Source organism: Callorhinus ursinus, unplaced genomic scaffold (genome assembly GCF_003265705.2).
Source record: "Callorhinus ursinus isolate GAN/ISIS: 27379988/994484 unplaced genomic scaffold, GSC_fseal_2.0 scaffold70, whole genome shotgun sequence".
NCBI classification, from domain to species: domain Eukaryota; kingdom Metazoa; phylum Chordata; class Mammalia; order Carnivora; family Otariidae; genus Callorhinus; species Callorhinus ursinus.
Window position 1 is genome coordinate 3,659,226 of NW_027397132.1, and position 23,512 is coordinate 3,682,737.

Consider the following 23,512-nt stretch of genomic DNA (forward strand, 5'->3'; position numbering starts at 1 on the left):
TTACTGGAATTAAAAAAAAGAATATTATCCATCAAACTTCTATTGTTGATATTGTCACAGAAATTGAACCACAGAGACAGGTCACATAAGGAGAGGATAAGATTTTTAGCAGTTCACAGTATCCAATTATCCCTCCTGTTATAACAATGAATATCATGCCTACCACTAAGAAATTATTGGCTTAGATATCTATCTATTCTTATTTGAATATAATTTCTTATCTCAAAGCAGAAAATAATTGAAAATAAATATTTTCTGAAAAAAAAGATAAATCTGCCTATGGCAGCTATGTAAACTTGACTTAATTGCTAAACTCCTACAATTTTGCCAATACAGTCACCTGTACCTAAATATGCATAATGCATCAATATGAAAAACATCAGAAACTCACTGAAATTCACTGTGCAGTTTGCAACACAAGCAGCAAAGAAAATGCTATTTTTGGTCAAAACTAGAAAAGCTGAGTTTATATTATGTGCCCTTTATAGGATTAGTATTTTCTACTGACACCAAAGTGGGGGTGGGGGTAGAGAGACTCCATTTCAGGGAGAAAGCAGCTACCATTTTCATAAAGTAGCCATGTTTTTCAATTTGAGACTGAGAATGGTCTCGTGAAGGTTAACATATGACAGCTGAAGGTGCTTATTGGAAGGAAGTAGATGAAAGAGTAATTTGAAAAAAATAGCATGAGATTTTTGGACAGGTTTTATATCTAAAAAAAATGATTGACAAAATACAATGGATCCCTGATAACCCATCTCAACGTCTGAAGCCCTCAGTGAACAGAATATAATTTATCACATCTACCCCAAACCATTCTTGCTTTAGAATAACCCATTTCTTCTTACTAAGTTTCTAAAGAAATGGGAATGAAGCATGTATCTCATTTTAATGGCCATATATAATGAGCCGCCCCTGCAATCTTGCTTCAGTGACCCACATTTGTCTTCCTGTGGATTATCCAGAGTGTGCCAAATTAACAGGTAAATCTGCTAGTGCAAAGAGCAACACAAAAAAGCTGCATCTTCCAAAAAGGACAAAAAACCGTTTCATCATTAAGTCTAAATAGTTGCCTATATAATAATGGCATGGTGTATGATTTAGAATTTTTTTAAAGATTTATTTATGTGTGTGTGTGAAAGAGAGAGAGAGGTAAAGGGAAAGAGAGAGAATCCACAAGCAGACTCCCCGCTAAGCACAGAGCCCCATGCGGGGCTCGATTCCAGGACCCTGACATCATGACCTGAGCTGAAACCAAGAGTCAGCCGCTCAATTGACTGAGCCACCCAAGCACCCCTGAGTTAGCATTTTTTATTAAGGTTTTATTTATTTGTCAGAGAGAGAGAGAACAGAGGCAGGGTGAGTGAGGGAGAAGCAGGCTTCCAGCTGAGGAAGGAGCCAGACGAGGGGCTTGATCCTAGGACCCTGGGATCATGACCTGAGCCGAGGGCAAAAGCTTAACCGACTGAGCCACCCAGGCGTCCTTGATTTAGCATTTTAAAACAAAACTGTTACACTGCTGTTTTACATGTGTCCACTGGAATCTAAAGATTTTGAAACCCACATTATCCATTTTTATTAATGAACTCTTTAACAGATACAACCTTCATACTGTTCCTTTTTACTCTTTGAACTTGAGTTGTAAATCTATTTATCTCCATAGAATTTTACTCTAATGTAACATATTTTTATGCCTGAAAGATACTTATTGATTATCCAACATACTTATCTGAAATAAAAATACACATATAAATGGCAACTTAAAATGATATCCTTTGATCAAAAGATTCTAAGTGCTTATAAAAATTATTCTGTATTACATGTTCATTGGAATTATTACAGTTAATCAAAACAACATATATATGTTAATGTTGAAATATAACTATTAAGCCTTTAAAATTTAAAAAGAAAATGTCTCTTAATGACAGGTAAGTGGCTTTTTTTTTCAATTACATTTCATTGAATGGGAAGTTATTTACCACTAGAATAAACAGAATTGGATAGAAATTAACAACAAAGAGAAGGTATTGACAACATATTTGTGGCCATTTGTATTCATTTAAATCCAATGAGTACATGGAACAAGAAAATAAACAAGTAGAGAAGAGGTTGAAGCACAGCAGCAAGCAAAACACAGGAAAGTAATAAAAAATGGATATGGATTTAGAATATCGAATAATCTTTTTTGCAAACGTTAATCAAAGTGTCTTCTGAGTAAATGTTTGAGAAAAATACAAAGCCCTAACTTTCCTCTTGTGCATGTTCCTTCTGCATCGAGATAGAACACGGATCTGATCGAAGTAAACAACACTTTCTACCTCCTCCTCCCTGAGATCTCCAACTGAGGCCTCACCACACTCTTCTCTCAAAGGAGGGTAAAATGCAGACAGAACATGCTTGATAAAAGGGTACTTCTCGACTTCATTCTTCTTTCTGACAAATCCTGAGTACTCGACTCCTGCTCTGTATAAGTGGACAAACCCCAGGGTGCAGCTGTGGGTTTACCACCTAGATAAAACAAGATGCCCTTGTCTGCCATGGATCTAGCTTGCACACTCTTTGCTTTGCTCTCATTACACATTCCTTGAGGCACAATATAGTCTTTGATAATAGCCAGAGAATGGAAAAGGTGGGGATGTTAAAATTGGTACAGCTCTTGCTGCCTCACTACACAACGTATCCAAATTTTTAAAAACCCAAAATTGATCAAAATATCCCGTTTCTAGTGTCCTATTTTCCCCTAAAGGGAATATGTGAAAGGCAAGAAGTTCTTCTGGGGTTGTTTAAAAGAGCCCCACATTTTGTTCAAGCCGAATATTCGGAACTATGCACTTGTCTTGCATCCTTGAGAGGCAGCTCCATAGGAGGACTCAGGGAGAGTGAGCCTTCCTTCTGTGAATTGGGAGAAAGAGCACAAAGGGGGCAGGGGAAGAGAACCACAGGTGCCAACACAGAGGCATGTTCTCAGTCAGCTCAACCTCAGAAAACACACATATGGAAACTGAACATCTAAAAAGAAATTCCTTGGCCACTATCCATGGCCATGTTCCCCAATTTGAAGACCATCATTATAGATCATCCACATTACTACTTTTTGTAGGGAAGAATAATCTGGAGTCTTCTGAAATTTCATTCCTTTCTTCCTGGGGCATACAAAACATTATGTCACTTCATTTTTATGAGAAATCTCTGAGGTGGGTTATATTACACCCATCTTACAGATGAGAAAATCAAAATCAAACTGTTTAGGTCACTTGTCCAAAGTCACACACAGAAGTTGAATAGAAATATCTGGATTCAAGGTACCGGTTGTTAAAGCCCATTACTCACATGTGGTTCTCATTTCTAAGCTTGCTTGTCTTTTCCTTTCTTATGCCCCTCCTACAAAACCAAGTCCCCTAACACCTCATTATAATAATATAGAATGTCAACTAGGATTTATTAGCAGATTGCTTGTGGGCCAGAAAATACACCACTTTACCTACATAGAGCCTTTTAATGCTCACAACACCACAAATGAGGTATGATCATCCCCATTTTGCAGGTATTGGTGGCTTGCCTGAAGTTACATTGCTGATGCTAATTGGGAGTGAGCTGGGATTCAAACCTGGGTCTGTTGAAGTCAACATGATCTTAACTATTATGATAAATTGCTCCTATAACAGCAGATATTCTGACAGTATAGGCCTAATAATGAAAGAGGTGGTCACAAATTTATATGTCTACAAAGAGCAGATGGATAAGGTAACTGAGCAAAACACGGTTCTTCTGTGTGGGGCAGCAGAGCCAGGTGGCTAGGCCTTCTGAGTGGTCAAGAGGGACCAAAAAGTGCATTTTAATATGAAATCTTACAATTGTTAAATGCTGGCAAGCAATTAAGAAATATATTCTGTGGGTGCCTGGGTGGCTCAGATGGTTAGGCGTCTGCCTTCAGCTCAGGTCATGATCCCAGGGTCCTGGGATTGAGTCCCGCATCGGGCTCCCTGCTCCTTGGGAGCCTGCTTCTCCCTCTGCTTTTCTCTCTCTCTCTCTCCCTCTGTCTCTCATGAATAAATAAAAATAAAATCTAAAAAAAAATATATTAAAAAAAAAGAAATATATTCTGTGTGTATATCCATATATATTTTCAACTGATTTTTTAAATACATACACACATAGCACATTCTGGGCGGGCTGGATGTGGTTCATGGAACATCATATTATAACCTCTGACTATTTTAAAAATTTTTTTAAGATTTGGGGCGCCTGGGTGGCTCAGTCGTTAAGCATCCGCCTTCGGCTCGGGTCATGATCTCAGGGTCCTGGGATCGAGCCCCGCATCGGGCTCCTTGCTCGGCGGGAAGCCTGCTTCTCCCTCTCCCACTCCCCCTGCTTGTGTTCCCTCTCTCACTGTGTCTCCTTCTATCAAATAAATAATATCTTTGAAAAAAAAATTTTTTAAGATTTATTTGCATAATCTCTACATCCAACGTGGGGCTCAAACTCACCACCCTGAGATCAAGAGTTGCGTGCTCTTCCGACTGGGCCAGCCAGATAGATGCCCCTAACTTCTGACTTCCAAAGTGAGTGAGTGATGGCTACGCCCCATGTTCAGAAGCCCATTACTCTATTTAAAATACCTCTGGACAACCAATTCTCTAATTTCCATTAAATAAGAGCATGACACTACTGATTTGGGGACCTCTTGGACTTTTTAGGCAGTCACTAATTCTCTGTCCTACTCAGAACTAGAGCATCTGTTATAATAACCCTCACATAGAAACAGAAGCTAAATAGATTTAAACCTGAAAAGACCTGAGTATTGCAGGGAGACCAGGAGGTTCACAAGTGGGTACCACTGGTCCTGGGAGAAGCCACAGCTCAGGTGTGACCTCATCTCAGCCTCCCCTCCACCTCAGAGCATCATGCTCACTCCTGCACCCTACGCCTAGCACATGCAGGAGTTCAGTAAACATCCTTTTTTGCTGCTGGAACAAGAGACTTTGCTCATGTCCCTCCCCCAAAGCTTCATCTTCTCCCATCCTGACTCTAAAAGTTAGCCAGGTAAATTTTCTGTTGACTGCTCAGAGCTCCAGAAGCTATTGATTTAAAGAGCTCTGTTTAAACATTCATGCTTGTTAAATACGAACAATACTGGTGGGTGGGGCTGTGGCCACAAGACAGCAAATTTATCGTGCTAAAGCTGTTACTTGCATTCCTCCGTAACTATAGCTTTTTTTAGTCTGGTAATTTCACTAACGGGCTTCCTTTTACAAATATAATGATAGACTTCCTAGGTGTAAATACAATGTAGATCAGAATATTAAATCACATTCTAATTAACTCTATTCCTTTAATCCTAATGCATTAGAAATTCAATCAAATATTTTCACCCTTTGTGCTATTATGGTCAATAGGCAAATATTCTAAACACATCGACTTGAAATAGAATCTTATTTTCAAGCAATTAATTACTTATATTCGCTGGTGTAGGTGGTGAGCTCACGGTCATTGTGCATCCACTTGAACTCCAAAGGCCAGCTGCCTTCAGCAAGGCAAGTGAGAACAAGGCGGTTGCCTTCCAGGTGAATCTGCGGGAGGCCTGGCTCCGTTTTAAAATATGGCACAACATCATCTGAAATATTTAAAAAAAAAAAAAAAAGCAAGAGAGAAAGAAAAAAAAGTGAATGAAGTACACATGAAAATGGCATTCATCCAATTAATCAATCACTTACTTAAACAGACCTAATTTTAAAAAGTATAAAATGATGGCTATTTGGCCCAATTAAGTAGCCAATAATCCTTGACCCCTTAGAAACATGTAATACCCTAGATGATATTTCAGAAGGCAGAAAGCTCAATGATCAGCACCATTTAAAAACATCTGACAAGTTCATCAAAGTTATTTCCATTTATGATTAATACCTGTTAAAACGAAGAGGAGTACTGGGCAATCTCTGGTCATGCAAGCCATGGTTTTAACTAGGCATTATATTTTCACAGTAACAACCAATGGTCTACACAGAGGCTCTAAAAGAAATTTCTTCATGTACCTTCAGTTGGTTAAAAAAAAAAAAAGTAAGTAGGATATAAGCAAGAGTAACATGCACACATAAATGACAGGAATCACCATCCAGCTTCCACCTCTCTCTCTCTCTCTCTTTCTCTCTCTCTCTCTCACACACACACACACACACACACACACACACACACACACGGGGCTATAAAACTGGAAATCTGTGTGTATTTATACAACAAAATCCTACACAGCAATGAGAATGCAACAACTCTTGGCCCACCCTATGAATCTCACAGACACATGTGGAGTGAAAGAAGCTGGACAGAAAGAAGTTTACAGCATATGCTTCTATCCACAAGTTCATGAAAATTCAAAACGAGGCAAAGCTAATCTGTGCTCTTAGAGGTCAGGACAGATGTTACCTCAGGGGGATAGCGACGGTGGAGGGGTGTAACAGGGCGGCTTATGGTGAGCAGACCAGGACCTATTTCCCGATGTGATTACACAGGGGCACTTAATTTTGTGAAAATTCATGGAAAATTATTCTATGTAAGATTTGTGCAATTTCTGTATGTACACTTCAGTAGTTAAAAATACATAAATATGAACACAGGATGCTTAGCTTCTAGTTCCGGCCCCATCACGAATTTTCTACATGGATCCTGATTAGGGCATGTGGGTTTTTGTTTCTTCATCACTAAAATAAACAGAATCCTAGCTCCTCACTTTCAAACACAATCCCCCTAGCACACGTGCCTCTCTTGGGCCCCCGACCCTCTCTACTCACACATGAAAATTCTAACTCTGAACCAGGCTGCGCCCTTTCGGGCCCTCCCAGGTGCTCCCCCCCCCCCCCCCACGCGCCCCCAGTTCTGTGTGAGCAGACTCACTCTCATCCTTCCAGCTGACAAAACCTCTCCCTACCAACACGCCCCAACAAACCATGACATTTGTTCCAGTCATGGCACCTACAAGGTCTAGAAATGAGAGTACTTATGGATTATACCAACATACTCTATGCCCTCTTAGTGACTACTTCTGAATCCCAGAACCTAGAATGCCGGAGGCAAAGTAGATACTGAATAAAATATTTGCTGAACAAATAAACAGAGTAACAACAACACAGATAACAGCAATAGCTGGTACTGAGTATTTATTATGTGCTGGAAACTGTGCTAAGCACTTTGTACGCACTACCTCATTTAATTTTCACAAAAGCCCTATGAGACAGATGTCATTATTATATTCCTTATTATATTCCTTCCTTATTATATTCCAGATGGGTAAAGGGAGACCCAAGGAAACTAAGTAACTTGCTCAAGGCCACCCAGTGAGTGGTGAAATCACCATTTAAAACTCAGATAATCTGTTACAGAATCCCTGAATTCTATATATTATGACTCTAAATGCCATGGGTTTCTCCTTAAGGAAATCTTCTCAAAACCCATATCTTAACTTCACATTTTGGATAAATTTGTGGAATTACTAAGCTGGGCTTTTAAATTACTGTATTTTTAACAAATTAAGCATCAAATAGCATATTAACAGAATGCTGTTAATAGCATATTAACTGTATTTTTACATTAAGTTGGAGTATATATAGCTAGGTTTTTTTGTACTTAATATATACAATTTAATTTTTTAAGATTATTTGAGAGAGAGAAAGAGAGAATGCATGTGCACATGCTAGCAGGGAAGGGGCAGAGTACGAGAAACTCAAGCAGACTCCATGCTGAATGTGGAGTCCAACGCAGAGCTCGATCCTATGACCCTGAGATCATGACCCAAGCCTAAATCAAGAGGTGGATGCTTAACCAGCTGAGCAATCCAGGCGCCCCAATACATGGAACTTAAATATATAGCTAACCCTTGAACAACACCGGGGTTAGGGGCACCAACCCCCCACACAGTCAAAAATCCACATACAACTTTTGACTCCCCAAAAACTTAACTACTAATAGCCTACTGTTGACCAGAAGCCTTACCAATAATATAAACAGTTGGTTAACACATATTTTGTATATTATATGTATTATATACTGTATTCTTACAATATAGTAAGCTAGAGAAAAGAGATGTTAGGAAAATCATATGGAAGAGAAAATATATTTATAGTACTGTACTACAAAAAATCCATGTATAAGTGGGTCTACACAGTTCAAACCCATGTTGTTCAAGGGCCAACTGTATAGAGTTTATTTTGCCTTTGTGTTGACCACTGCATTCTACTACTGGTATATTGATAATAGAATATTGCCAATCTCTTACTAGTATTCATTCAAATAATTAAATGTTCAATTGCATTTATGAATGTGGTATGAGCCTATTAAAAAAAGAAAAAAGGCTTAGCCTAGTCAATGAGATGCCATGCAGAAGCTAAAAGATCAGTAGGATTCAAAAACTCAAGTAGTATTATCTGCAAAGGCCCTGTGGTGGTAGCAAACATGATGAGTAACCCTGGGAAGTACAAAAGACTGAAAAACAAGCAGATCTATGGGCACATAGAAGACAGAGTGAATGAAAGCAGGGTGAACAAGGTCTAGGCCTTACAGGGTGTTGCAGGCAAGGCAGGCGAACATCCTTGTTTTCAAGTCATAACTGTGTGATTTTCATTGGTGCCACTTCACATTCAGAAGTGTCCTTGTGTGAATGATAAATTATATGACCACCCTATTCATCGGCCTTGGTCAAAGTACTGCCAGTGTTATGATGATGATGATGATTAGCCATTATTATGGAAGGACAGCAGACAGCCTTTGAAGAGGCTATGCTGTTAAAAGCTCATCTGGCCACACCATGGGGAAGGAATTAAGAGGGGCTGGAGCAGTGGGATTAAACCAGTTAGGGCCACTGTGGTGATCCAGGCAAATGTTCTCAAAGGCGGCAGTGGTTTAGGCCAAGGTAACAGCAGTGGTTGTAGTGGTGGAGACGGAGAGAAATGGGTTGCTTTAAAACAATATTTAGGTAGCAAAAAGGAAAATTACAGATGGACTGAATATGGGACTGAGGGAGAGAGAGGTGTCAAGAAGGATTCTTAGTTCTCTGACTTGCACGATTTTCTGTTCAACACACACACACAGTGGTTTAGTTATTAGTGCTAGGAATGCAACGGGAGTAAGTAACAGCTGCTGTCCCATAAGAGGCTACGGCTACATCTGATGCAGGAATAGAGATGGCAAAGTATCAGGCGCTGTGACCGAAATTTGTGACTGAAAGACAGGAAGGCAGTCAATCCTCGTCCCATCCCAAGGTGCTACTGCACACCACCCACTTTGAGCCAGCTACAAGGGCATCCTCAGGCCGACTGCCAGCAGTGACAGCGTGTCCAATGTCCCTCTTTGCTACATACTTCATCTAAAACTGTCCACTCTCATGGCCTCATAAGGCTGAAGTGTGATGACTATAGCTTTGACACCTTGGGGTTGACTGAGCTCCAGGCTGTATTAGTGCCCTGCCACTTGAACCATATTTAACGATGGAGAAAGAAATGCCACTTCATATCACTCCAAAGTCCTACAAAAATGAGTCATAAAAAATATATCTTTTAAAAGAAAAAAGCTTCAAAATAGACACTCAAGGATGTGAATTTGGTTTTACAACTGACAGAGCATCATCAACTTATTATATGACTGCTTTAAATGTAAATGATTCCATAATTCAATTTTTCCTAGAATTCATAGTTTACTAAACATGCTTATACTCTGTACAAATTATGCTACGTACTCTGAACTAGCAGGAAAAGAAATTTTCATAAAGAGTAGTTTCATATAGCTGGCAAGCAAATATCTTGTGATCCAAATGATCATAGAAGTGTGGTTAGCGCAGAGACTAACATTTATGATAGGAGGAAGGGAAGCAAATGTGTCCGTGCTCTGGGATCTTACGTGTGTAAGTGACAATCATTATACAAATATTGTAACACAGATTAGCCAGTGTGCAGAATAACAGCATTATTGCTCTGAACCTGGCCCTGTTTACCACTGAAATACATGCAGATCATGAAATTCAGAGGGCATAAAAGCAACAGAGCACAAAAGCTTTGGTGACAAAAAAGAGAGACAGAAGGGTTGGTGTTTAGGTCCGCACAGACCCTGACAAAAGCATGTGATCCTTATATACCTTAAATGGAACAGAGAAAAGTCTGAAAAGATCCATAAAGACAAAAATGATGGAGTTACCTCTGAAATAAGATCATCAAACTCTGACCTAGGGCAAAGTCAGTGGTCTACCTGGTGCTCAATGAGGGTGTGTGCGCGCGCACACGTGCGTTTTTTCCCAAATAATGAATAGCAGTTCTCCCTCTCCTTGGGAAGAATAAGTAGACATTAAGTCACAGCTTCTATGTTCTTAACAATGAACACTGTAAGACCCTGGAATGAATTACTACGAAAAACTCTGAAATTTCCATTTTCACATACTTTTAAATAGAACATAAATCAGTTATGAACGAGAGAGTCCCGTCTGTCTGGATAACACAGACTTCAGGGCCATCCAAAGGAGAGCAATGCATGTAATGTCCTCTTAAGATAACATCATGATTTTATGATGTAGAAGTCACTCCCCTAAATGGACTTTCAAGGTTTTGATAGAATGTAAATGGATTTACCTTTACCTGTCCGACATGGGATCATCTTCTGCTCATCTACAAAGGGACCACAACCCATCTGCCACAGTAAAGATCACTGACTTCTGCGGGAAACCAGGGAATGCGCAGCTCTGAAGCAGAAGCCTGTCCTGGGCCTCAAGGTTTCCTACCCTGAAGAAGGGTGAGCTTGCCCTGGGCTTTAATCTGCTCCATCATGGAAAATCCTGGGTCTACCACCAGAAACTCTCTCGTGGTAGAACGGAGAGGAATCAACTGCTGGTTGCACGAGAGCCCGACTTCAAGCTCCTCTGTGACTCTGCCAATGAGAGAGGCCAGCCAGCATCATTGTGACCAGTTCTGGGACCTCACCTTTCTCCTCCATTTAAAGTGACAATGAATATGAGAAATAATAACCAACTCCTACACAGCAGAGGAGCCAAGTACACCACAGACGAGGGGCGTCTAAGGCAGACGAGTCCCACACGTCCTGGTAAAGTGACGATGAGCGCTATTAGGCCTTGGTAATCAGTGCTGTAAATCAGGCGAGGGTCCGGCGGGAAGGATTAGGAATCGCAGCATGAATGGAGCAATCAGCTGGAGCAGGACCTTTTGTTACTGAACTCGGCTTTTTCGACAGCTGAATTTCCCAAGGCGACTAATCTTTTGGTTTAAACTACTAATCTTCCTTTCAAAACTTCTTTTATATCAAATTCAAACATTTCCATGCCCCAAGCTTATGAATTCACAACTAACGGAAAGTTTTATTTTTCAAATCCCAGTGAGAAACAAAAGCACAGGGCATAATGCATCATTTGTGAACACCTATTCCGAAAAATACAGGTAGAAGATCCTTTTCTGGTAAATATAGTCATTCAAATCCCTGCTGCTGGCAGGTCATTATGTACACCTACTGAAGCTGGGAGTTCAACCTCACAGTGTGTTATGCTTTCTCATAATAGTAGTATTAATCTTTTTAAAGGCAACAGTTGTGCATTTCAAGTGTATTCCTGAGGTAAAAATGTAAATATGATCAGGTATGTTCTACTACAGTTAAATATGCAAATATGGAAAGGTCGCCCTTCAATGATGAGACGATCCTTTAAGATAATTCTCTTTGGACCAAGTCCACCACGTGCTTTAGAACAAGCTGATTCAAGCTGTGCTTTCTGGGACCACCTACAGAAGCCCTTGCTGGCTACAGGTGAAATGAAGGAGGACACAGCTCTGTCATCAGAGCTAATTCTCAGGCTTCATTCTCCTAGCTTATCAGAAATATTTATAAGTATTTTCCAGTGACAGACCCATCATATTCTGTGGGTCTAAAAAAAAAAAAATCAGCCAACCTCTCCGTATGTCACCTTATATATTTCCACTACTGCCTTCTAAAATAAATGAGTATCGGAAATTTCAGGGCAAAAGGTAGCCACCGTTGAACAAATATATGTATTTTAAAGACGATAAAAAATAAACATGATGACTACAAAATATACCGTGTTTCCCACATTTATACTCTCGAGCATGTCTGATGGGGCGGGACTGCAAGTTTCACCGGAAGGGAAGTCGCCACTCTGCACTCCAGGAGCCAGGAGACCCCTACCACCCTGCCAGTCCCCACAGAGCTCAGCCCAGAAGAGGCGCGGGCAGGAGCACAAGGCTGCTGATGCTCTGCAGCCACAAAGCCCCCCCACCCCAAGCATTCACAGAGTGTCTCCTGGCTGCTCAGCACTGGGGACACAGCTGGTCCCTGCCATGAGGAGCCACAGTCCAGGAAGTGTGATGCTGGCCGGCAAGAGGACAGAGGCAGGAAGCCACTGCCTGAGGGGGCCCTCGATGGGTTCACGGCCACGGACGTCCCATGGCTGAAGTGTCTACAAGTCAGCCAGGGAAGGAGCTGAAGGGGCATCAGTGCCCAGAGAGCCCGGGGCGGTCTGACTCAGGCTTCCCAGGAACTGAGGCTCCAAGATCTCACAGAAATGTGAGGGCTCAGGTACCTTTCTTAGTGCTGCTTATGCTGCACAGTGGCTTACAAAGGCATTTGAAGGCTTGTTAAAGAACCATCCCATCCTTGATGACAAATGAGATTTTTTTAGATTATTGCACCTCTCCACCGCAATTAAGAAGTGGACTTGTGCAAGCCTGTGTGCGTGTGTGTGTGTGTGTGTGTGCGTGCGTGCACGCGTGCCTGGCCTGTGAAAGGTGAGCGGGGCTGTAGGAGCATCCTGGCCGCCCTGGAGAGGCCCCTGAGGGTGAGGGATGGCCTGGTGTGGGGTGGCAGTGACTGCTAAGCTTGGTCAGGGACTGACTTAGGGGAGCCTGAGCACACATACGAGCAAGTACACCTCACCCCTCTCCTGAGGCTCTGGCCCATTGTCTTCTGGAGGGCACTATAATCAGAAGGGGGAAAGGAAAAAAAGCTCCCAGTATATATTCCCAGATCTCACCATAAAGTCATCATTTTGGACTCAAAAGTTTGACTAGGAAGTGTGGGATTTTCTCTGAGTAGTGTCTGCAGTCTTCTCTTGGCATCTGGATCTGTGCATAACAAAACCCAGAAAGCAGGAGGGGCCCTGGGGTTTCCATTAAACAGTACTGAGAACAGCTTGATGATGCATTCAGTCAGGGGGAAGTCAAGCTGATTATCTCTGTTTTCTCTGAAATCAATGCGAATTAACAGCATATTTAAGGGAACTCGTGGGGTAAACCTACCCTTCCAATATTTTCCCCTAAAAAACCATTCAAGCTTTCAGTGAGATTAATCTACAGTGAAGCTTATGGTAGAAACATAAATGGTTGTATTTATGTACTGGTTTGATCCTGCACTATGCTAATATATTTCAGCATATAAATTAATAATAAGAAGAGGGAGAAGGATAAAAGCAATTCCCCTACTTCTCCAAACTGAAATAAGCTTCCAGCTCTCCAATATTTTATTTCAAAGTAGAATTGGACTAAATTGTCATTTCTATGGTTTGTAGTGAAAAAGTAGGGCCAACCCAAATGAGAGAAGAGTTACCAGAAATAACCAACATTTTTCTTGAACATGGTACAGTATTTCTTTCAAATAATCCTAAAAGTCCAATTCAAATTAAATAAAAGGCTGAAAAGTCCAAGAAAAGAAATTCAGAGGTGATTTATCTTGCCCTGCTTATATGCTTACGGTGAATTTATGCCACGTATGTACTGACATCAAAAGTGGGACTCAAAAGGTACCTAAATGGTACAGATTTAACTTTAGAGCAAGAAAAGTACATGGGAGAGGAACTTCTTATGGATACCAAAGTTCCAATAGGTAAGGCCTATTGATTTTGACAAAGTTACAATATTTTGGCCTATCTCACACTTTGAGTGGATTTCTTATGCCTGCGTGACTTTGTTGGTTTGCTCAGTTATGTAGCTCTTCCAAATGTTGACATATTTTGTTATGCAATATAAAAAATATCACACGTTAATACAGCTCCATATCTCATCAGAAAAATCCCTAAATGATGGGAACTGTCCAGCTCAGGGTGGCATATACAAAATATCCAAAATTCTAATTTTTACTTAAGAGCTCAATTTTTAGGGGTGCCTCGATGGTTTAGTCAGTTAGGTATCCCACTCTTGATTTCGGCTCAGGTCATGATCTCAGGGTCATGGGATTGAGCCCTGTATTGGGCTTCATGCTGAGCACTGAGCCTGCTTAAGATTCTCTCTCTCCCTCTCCCCATTCCCACTCATACTCTCTCTTTAAAAAAAAAAAAAAAGAGAAGACAGAAAATTAATGGATCAAAAGGAAAGGAAATTTTCAAGGAAAAGGAAGTGTAAAGTTTTTTTTTTAAGATTTTATTTATTTATTTGAGAGAGAGAATGAGAGATAGAGAGCACAAGAGGGAAGAGGGTCAGAGGGAGAAGCAGACTCCCCGCTGAGCAGGGAGCCCAATGCGGGACTCGATCCCGGGACTCCAGGATCATGACCTGAGCCGAAGGCAGTCGCTTAACCAACTGAGCCACCCAGGCGCCCCAAGAAGTGTAAAGTTCTAACAAGATTGAAAGAAATAGAGAAAATACAAATTAATACCAGCAATGAAATAGGGGCTATCACTACAGATCTTGCAGTCACTAAAAAAGGAATACAATGAATAACTTTAAACTCATTAATCTGAGAACTTAGAAGATGTGAACTAATTCCTGAGAAACTATAAACTACAAAAATTCAGCCAAAATGAAATCTACAGCCTGAATAGCCCTGTAACCAATTAAAGAAATTGAATTTGTAATTAAAAAGCTTCTGAGAAAAACCTCCAGACCCAGATGGTTTCACTAAAGAATTCTATCAAACATTTAAAGAATTAACATCGACTTTACATATTCTTGTCCAAAAACCAGAAGAGAAAGAAATGTTTCCCAACTCATTTTTTGAGCCTAGTTTTTCCCTGATATAAAATCTTGGCAAAGATAATACCAAAAAGTCAATTATATACCAATATCTCTACTGAACTTAGACACAAAAATCTTCAACAAAATATTAGCAAGTCAAATACAGTAATGTATTAAGAGAATTATATGCCAAGATTGAGTGGAATGTATTCCAGGTATGCAAGGCTGGTTCAAAATTTGAAAAATCAATCAGCATAATTTACCATATCAATGAGCTAAAAAAAATCTGTGATCTATCAACTACAGCAGAAAAAGCATTTGACAAAATCCAACACCCATTCATAAAGTTAAGAAGAAAAAAAAAACACTCTCACCAAAGTGAGAATAGAGAGGAACTTTCTTTATAAAGAAAATCTACCAAAAACCTACATCTAATAACATCTTATTCAACAGTTAAAGACTGAATACCTTTCCCCTGAACTTAGTACCCAGTCAAGAATGTCTGCTCTCATCAGTCCTATTCAAGGTCTAGCCACTGAAATAAGAAACAAAATAAATAAATAAAAGACATACATATTGGAAGGGAAAAATGAAATTGTCCCTATTTGTAGATGACATGATTGTGTCTGTAGAAAATCCCAAAGAAGCTACACACACACACACACACACACACACACACACACACACACCCCTTCTAGAATTAATAAGTGAGTTCAACAAGGTTGTAGGATACAAGATCAACACACAAATCAATCACATTTCTACAAACTACCAATAAGTAGAAACCAAAATTATACACACAATACCATTCATAATTACTCCAAATAAAATGAAATGCTTAGGTATAAACTTTATAAAATATATTATCTGAACATTATAAAATGCTGATCACAGATATTAAAGGACCTAAACAAATATTTAGAGATATACCATGTTCATAGATTTGAAGACTCAACATAGTAAAGATGTCAATTCTATGCAAACAGATATATAGGGTTAATGGAACTTCTGTTAATACACCAACAACATTCTTTGTATATATACACAAGATTATTCTAAAATTAATATAGAAAGGCAAAGGAACTAGAATATCTAAAACAATTTTGAAAATGAAGAAGAGGGCACCTGGGTGGCTCAGATGGTTAAGCATCTGCCTTCAGCTCAGGTCATGATCTCCAAGTCCTGGGATAGAGCCCCACATCTGGCTCCCCGCTTGGGGCGGGGGGAGGAGGCTGCTTCTCCCTCTCCCTCTGCCTCTCCCCCTGCTGTGCTCCCTCTGTCTCTCGCAAATAAATTAAAAAAAAAAAAATCTTAAAAAAAAAGTGAATAAGAAAATGAGAGGTATCAATCTTCCTGATTTTAAGACTTATTATATAGCTACAGTAAATCAAGACAATACGGTATTAATAGGAGATAAGAAATCTGAATATCAGTCAGTCCAGAAATTCTAACCACTGTGTAACAGAATTCCAGAAAAAGAAAAAACAGAGTAAAATAAAGAGGAAATTATCAAAATATTGATACACAAAATATTCCCTTAACTGAGAGACATAAATATTCAAATTAAAGAGCCTATTAAATGCATAGCATAATGAATTTTAAAAATCCCCATATCAGGTTACACTGCTATGAAATTTCAGAGCATTGGGGATAAAGAGAAGATACTAAAATCCTCAAGTCATAAATAACTAGTTCACATTAAAAGATTGTAAATATGGATGTCATCCGACTTCTCAACAACATAGTCAAAGCTAGAAGTCAATGGAGCAATAGCTTCAAATTTTGAATAAATATTTGCCTCCCAGAATTCAACATTCAAATTATCAATTAAGCATGAAAAGATACATATTATTTTCATATTAATACATATTAACACTTTCAGGGTCTCAAAAAATATTTTCCATACATGCTTTCTCATGAAACTACTAAAAGATGTACTCTACTAAAATTAGAGTATATATTAAGGATGAGAAAGAGGCGGGATTTAGGAAACAAGGGACATGTTTGAGAGGAGCAAAGAGAAGGGCCAGGAGCACATCTATGTGGAATACCTAGAGAACAGCTGGGTCAGGCAAGAGCATGATGGCAGATGACTCCCAGAGCAACCTCCTTAAGAACAAAGAAAAGCTGATGCATTGGGCTGGGTGGGAAAATCATAATCTTTGGAGTTGGAAAGTCTGAAAATAATTAGTAATAGGAACATAGACAAATAGATAGGTGGGGGGAAGGGAATTATTAACTTCAGAAAGCAAAATACTTTGAACAAGAAAGGAAATGTAATTACAAAATATTAGACAGAAAATTAGTCAAACATTTTACACCACTTTAAAAATTTTGATATAATTATATTTGGAAAACAGGAGGGAAAGCAAGGATGTATAAGAATGTGAAATCCTCACCTTCATAACAAAAAAACAAAAAAGGGAAAAAATGATAAAACTTGATAAATCAAGAACTAGCATTCAGTGAAGAATAATTCAGGGAGGAGTGGAGCCAGGGACTTCTGAGTTTGTGCATTTTTTTTTTTATTTTCCTTTATTGGCCTTCCAATTCTGTTTCACTGTGGTAAAAAATTTTAAGTGATTTAAAAATGAAATCAATAGTCACAAATAGCCTGACCTAAGCCAGTGGTTATGCTTGAAGTTTTCAACTAAAGAGTGGAGCATGCTACAATCAAGTTAGAATGACGAAGGGGAGGGGAGGGGAGCGTAGGGGAGGGGAGGGGAGGGGAGGGGAGGGAAAGACAGTATGGTATTGGCAGAGAGGTAGAACTTCTTTTTTTTTAAGATTTTATTTATTTATTTGAGAGAGAGAGAATGAGAGATAGAGAGCACGAGAGGGAAGAGGGTCAGAGGGAGAAGCAGACTCCCTGAGCAGGGAGCCCAATGCGGGACTCCCCCAGGATCATGACCTGAGCCGAAGGCAGTTGCCTAACCAACTGAGCCACCCAGGCGCCCAGAGAGGTAGAACTGAGCCGAAGGCAGTTGCCTAACCAACTGAGCCACCCAGACGCCCAGAGAGGTAGAACTTTATATCAAAGAAATGAATAGAGAACCTAGAAAAACCCCAACACAAGTATAGCCAACTGATTTTTGACAAAGATGAAAAACATATTCAACAGAGGAGAGATAGAGGTGCCTAGGAGGCACAGTTGGTTAAGTGTGTGACTCCTGGTTTCCATTCCGGTTATGATCTCGGGGTCATGAAATCAAGCCCTGCATCCAGCTCTGTGTACAGCACAGTCTGCTTGAGATTCTCTCTCCCTCTCCCTCTGCCCCTCCCACTCGTACGCTCTCTCTCCCAAATAAGTAAATCTTTAAAAAAAAAAGAGGAAAGATAGTCTTTAAAAAAATGGCACCAAAGCAACCAAAAATCCAGAAAATTAAAAAAAAAAAAAAAAAAAAGAACCTCTACCTAACCTTCTTAATTCATATAAAAATTAACTCAAATGGATCATGGGTTTAGGTGTAAAACCAGAAAACTGTTGGAAAAAATATTAGTGAAAATCCTTAAAATCTACAGCTAGACAAAGAGTCTCAGACCTGACACCAAAAGTATAATGCATTAAAAGCAACAGCAACAACAACAAATTGAATCTTACCAAAATTTATTTATTTATTTATTTATTTATTTATTTTTAAAGATTTTATTTATTTGAGAGAGAGAATGAGAGAGAGAGAGCACATGAGAGGGGTGAGGGTCAGAGGGAGAAGCAGACTCCCTGCTGAGCAGGGAGCCCGATGCGGGACTCCATCCTGGGACTCCAGGATCATGACCTGAGCCGAAGGCAGTCACTTAACCAACTGAGCCACCCAGGTGCCCAAATCTTACCAAAATTTAAAACTTTGCTCTCCAAAAGTCTCTGTGAAGAGGATAAAAAGACAAGCTCAGATTAGGAGAAAATAAGTCCAAACCACATATCTAAAAAGGACTAGTATCTAAAATATATAAAGAACCCTCAAAAGTTAACCGTACAAAATAAATAATCTAAATAGAAAATGGACAAAATATATAAACAGACATTTCACTGAAGAGGATCTATGGATGGCAAATACACACAAGAAAAGATGTTCAACATCATTAACATTAGAGAAATACAAATTAAAACCATAATAAGTTATCAGCACATACCTATCAGAATGGCTAAATTAAAAAAATAGGGACAACAGCAAATGCTGATGATGTAAAAAAAACAAAAACAAAAACTGGATTACTCATACGCTACTGGTGGATGCATGAAGCAATACCATCATTCTAGCAAACAGTTTGGCGGTTTCTGATAAAACTAAACATGTATCTACCATACAGACCCAGCAATCACACTCTTAGGCATTTATCCCAAAGAAATGAAGACTTCTGTTTACATAAAAACCTATACAAGATGTTAATAGCAGCTTTAGTCGTAACAGGCAAAAACTGGATAGAACCCAGATGTCCCTGAAAGGTTAGTAGTTGTACAAACTATAGGACATCCAAACCATAGCACACTGCTAGGTAATACAAAAGAACAAACTACTGATACACACAACAACCTGGACGAATTTCCGAAGAATTCTGCTGAGTGAAAAATAAAATCTAATCCCAAAGGTCACATACAATAGGATTCCTTTTATATAACACTGCTGAAATGACAAAATCATAGAAATGGAGAACAGACTAAGGGTTGCAAGGGCCAGAAATGGGGGCGGGGTGGGGGTGGAGGACACTGGAAGGGCAACATAAGGGATTCTCTATGTTGATTGCACTGATGTCAGTTGTCTGGTTGCAATCAATAATTGTTCAAGATATTTCCATTGGGGAAAACTGAGTAAAGGGCACAGAGGGACAAGGGATCTCTTTGTATTAGTTCTAATAACTCCTTTGAATGTATGAGTATCTTTAAAAAAAAAAAGTTTAATTAAAACAATGCACTGTTAAGTACATTGTTAACGAAGGAATACGAAAGCCACAAAGTGGAAGAAAATATTCTGGGGGTTACACTGATCTTGAAAAAAACTTGTATCCAAATTATATAAAAATGCCCACAACTCAATGATTAAGATGAAAAGAAACACATAAGTAAAAGGAGCAAAAAGGCTTGAACGTGGAATTCCCAAAAGAAAATATACAAATAGCTACCAAGCACATAGGAAGTGTTTAACATCATTTGCCACTATGGACTATATGGCTCAGTGGAAAAAGACAAACAACACTAAATGTCGGCAAATGTGTGTTGCCATGGCAGCTCTCCCCCTTCACTGACAAGACTGTATAAATGGTACAACCACTTGGGGGAAAGGTTTGGCAATTTCTTATAAAATTAAACAAATATCTACCCAATGACCCAGAGGTTCTAGGCCCAGATATTTCTTCAAGAGAGATTTCTTGAAGAAAGCACACATCCGCACAAATAAGTTTACATGAATAGTCATAGTAGCATTATTTATAATACCTTAAACTGAAAACAACAGAGATGTACCTCAATAAAAATGAACAAACTGATAAACTCAACACAATGGAGGAATTTCAGACATCATGCTGGGTGAAAGAAGCCAGCCATAAAACCGCCCGTGTTACATGACTCCCTTTATATGAAATTCAAGCACAGGCAAAATTAATCTATGTGAAAAGAAATCAGAAAAACGGTTGCCTACAGGGACAGAGATTGATTGGAATGGGCATGCATGAGGAAATCTGCTGGAGTGACAGAAACATTCTCCATCCGGACTGAGGTGGTCACTGCATGAGTCTATACATTTGTCAAAACTCATTGAATTGTACACTAAATATCTGTGAATTTCACTACTTACAAACTTTATCTCAGTTAAAAGTCCTTAAGGCATACACCTATCTAGCCTTTCAGGATGGAGACACACCTTCCTCAGTCCCTGGCTCACACGGCTTGAAGGCGGTAACTTTGTCCACTCTGGGGGTCACTGGCACTGTAAAACACAAGCTCCTGCATTATCATGCTAACAAGCCTGTTGTCTGTTACTGAGCTTTTAATCCTCCTAGTACCATTTAACTCTTCAGGTGCATCTCATCTCCTAATCGGATGGAGGAGCGAACAAGATTATAGTTCCTATCCGTAGTACTAGTGCTACTATCTAACAATTATTGAGCATTTACTGCACACCCAGGAAGAAATGTTTTAATAAACAAAACCTCAGGTATTCCCCCAACAACTGCATCAGACAGAGGTCATATTTTATGCCCATTATACAAATGAAAAAACTGAGAAAGAGATTAGGCACCTTGTTCAAGACCACAGAGACAGTAAATGGTAGTATCAAGGTCAAACTTCTTTGCCTCATTCCATGAAAATGCACTCTGCCCACTGGCCCTCTGGTTCAGAATGTAAACTAAAAATGAATAGAAACATAATTGCATGACAAAATACTAACATTAGTCTTGGTAAGTTTTATATCAGAGGAAGTGATTCATGTTTCTGTTTCAAAAACCAGAAAATATGCACCAAATAAGTCTCTTACCGAAGATCAAGCTATGTGCAGATAAGCACTATTAGAAAAGCCATCAGAGATAATCAGTGCTATAGCCACAGATTTCATGCAGGTAACATTCAATGGACGGGTTAAATTGAGGTATAAAAATGAATATATATAATTTCCTATAAGCAAAATTACATAAAGTCACCAATGCTACAGAAAAACCACTGTGAAGTGGCCAGCTGAATAGCTTACATAATTCAGGCAAGATGGGGGAAAAAAAACTTTAAAAAAGGGAGAAAAATGGCCAACATTTGCCTTCAATCTTCTAAGAGTTGCTGAGAACAAACAAACTCACAGTGTGGCAACCAAGGCATTTTCCACGTTACCAATTTAATTTGTAAAAATTAAAACACAAAAGTAGAGATGAAATCAAACAAAATGATCTCTCTACACATAAACCTATTAAGAAATGATTAAACTCTACACACTAATGATGACTTAGCTTTATCTAGAGCTAAAGTTTTCTTACTGTTAATGAGATGCAGACAGGACTCTTTACATATGCCTGACTCAGAAGCCATCTTCACTCTTGTCATGGTTGCAAACTTTATAAAAGAAGAGACTGATATTTCTTATATCCCTACGATCTCTAAACCAAGAAGCCGGTTTTCATACAGTCAATAGTATATTTAGGCTAATAAGCACAATGAAAAATGTTCGACATCAGTCATTAGAAAAATCAATATTACAATGAGATAACCCATCCCAAACCACTCACACGAAGGGCTGTCATCAAAAAGACACTAACAGGGGCCGGCAAAGATATGGAGAAATTGAAATCCTTATAGGTTGCTGGTGGGAATATAAGGTGCAAATCGTCTACCAGTTCCTCAAAATGTTAAAGCAGTTACCATATGACCCATTAATTCCACTCCTGGGTATATGCCCAAAAGGAATGAAATGTATGGGTTATGTCCACACAAAAATTTGTACATGAATGGTCATGGCAGCGTTATTCCTAAGAGCCAAAAAGTGAAGCAACTCAAATGTCTGTCAAGTGATGGCTGGATAAACAACATGTGGTAAATACCTATGCGATGTAATATTATTCAACAATCAAAAGGAATTAAATACACGACCCATCCATGCTGCAACATGGATGAGCCTTGGAAACGTGTGGAATGGAAGCAGCCAGTCACAAAGGACCAGGTGTTGTGTGAGACTGCATTGATAGGAATGTCCAGAATAGGCAAATCCACACAAAGTAGATGGGTGGTTATGTGGCAGGCAGGGAAGGACAGCAAGGAGGGAGTGCGGACAGGCTGTTAGTAGATGATTTGGGGATGTTCTAAAATTAGAATATGGAAATGTTGGCACAACTCTAAACATATTAAGAATCTTGAGTTGACACTTTAAACAGATGGACTTTATGGCTATAAATTCTATCTCAATAAAGCTGTTAAAAGAGTGTATTTAGGAAACAAGAATAGCTATTTGTGCTAAGCACGGTAAGTACTATTATTTTTACTCTCTTACAGATGAGGAACCTCAGGCACAGAAGGGTCAAGGAAATCTGTGCAGGGGTACACAGCTGAAAGGTGATGGAGCCAGACCTGTGCCCAGGGAGCCTGTCTGCAAAGTTTGCTCTCTTGCCCACTGTGCTGTCTGTGCTCTCAAAAAGAGCCAACCTTCTGGGTACCCGCTGTGGCCAGTGAAAAGGAGAAGGGCAGGGAGACTGGAGGGGACACAGGAGAAATGACAAGAGAAACAGGGAAGGACAGTTGCCTTAAGTCTGCAGGTACATTCTTGAAAGCTAAAAGGCTCTCCCCAGTAGCTAGGGGTACCCTCTTTTGGATCAAGTCCTTAGACAATAATCATGGTCCAAACAAGCAGAAATTATACAAAGATGAGCTAAGTCCTTTCAGAGCCAGCAAGGTCTCCAACTAAAGCAAAATGTCAGGAAAGGTGGGAAGGGATGGCCCACGTGGAAGTGCTCTACACTGACCCCAACTCCTAAACACTAGAAAGGGAGGCCAGGGTCGGCAGCTGAGAGTAGAAATCAGTGAAGGCCAGGGCCCGGATGGAAGCCCTGATGCTGAGAGAAGCAGCATTACTGCCTAAGAACGTTCTTAAGGTCAATAAATA

The 23,512-nt window shown here is 39.6% G+C and overlaps 1 protein-coding gene across 1 annotated transcript in view; it reads right to left on the bottom strand.

The window, feature by feature from the left end:
* SDK1 (sidekick cell adhesion molecule 1) overlaps positions 1–23,512 on the bottom strand; it is an 893,742-nt gene that overhangs the window by 520,397 nt on the left and 349,833 nt on the right. The window contains exon 2 of the mRNA XM_073886319.1: positions 5,455–5,614. Coding sequence (XP_073742420.1) covers positions 5,455–5,498 — 44 coding nt within the window. The 5' untranslated portion in view covers positions 5,499–5,614. The remainder of the gene's footprint in view (positions 1–5,454; positions 5,615–23,512) is intronic.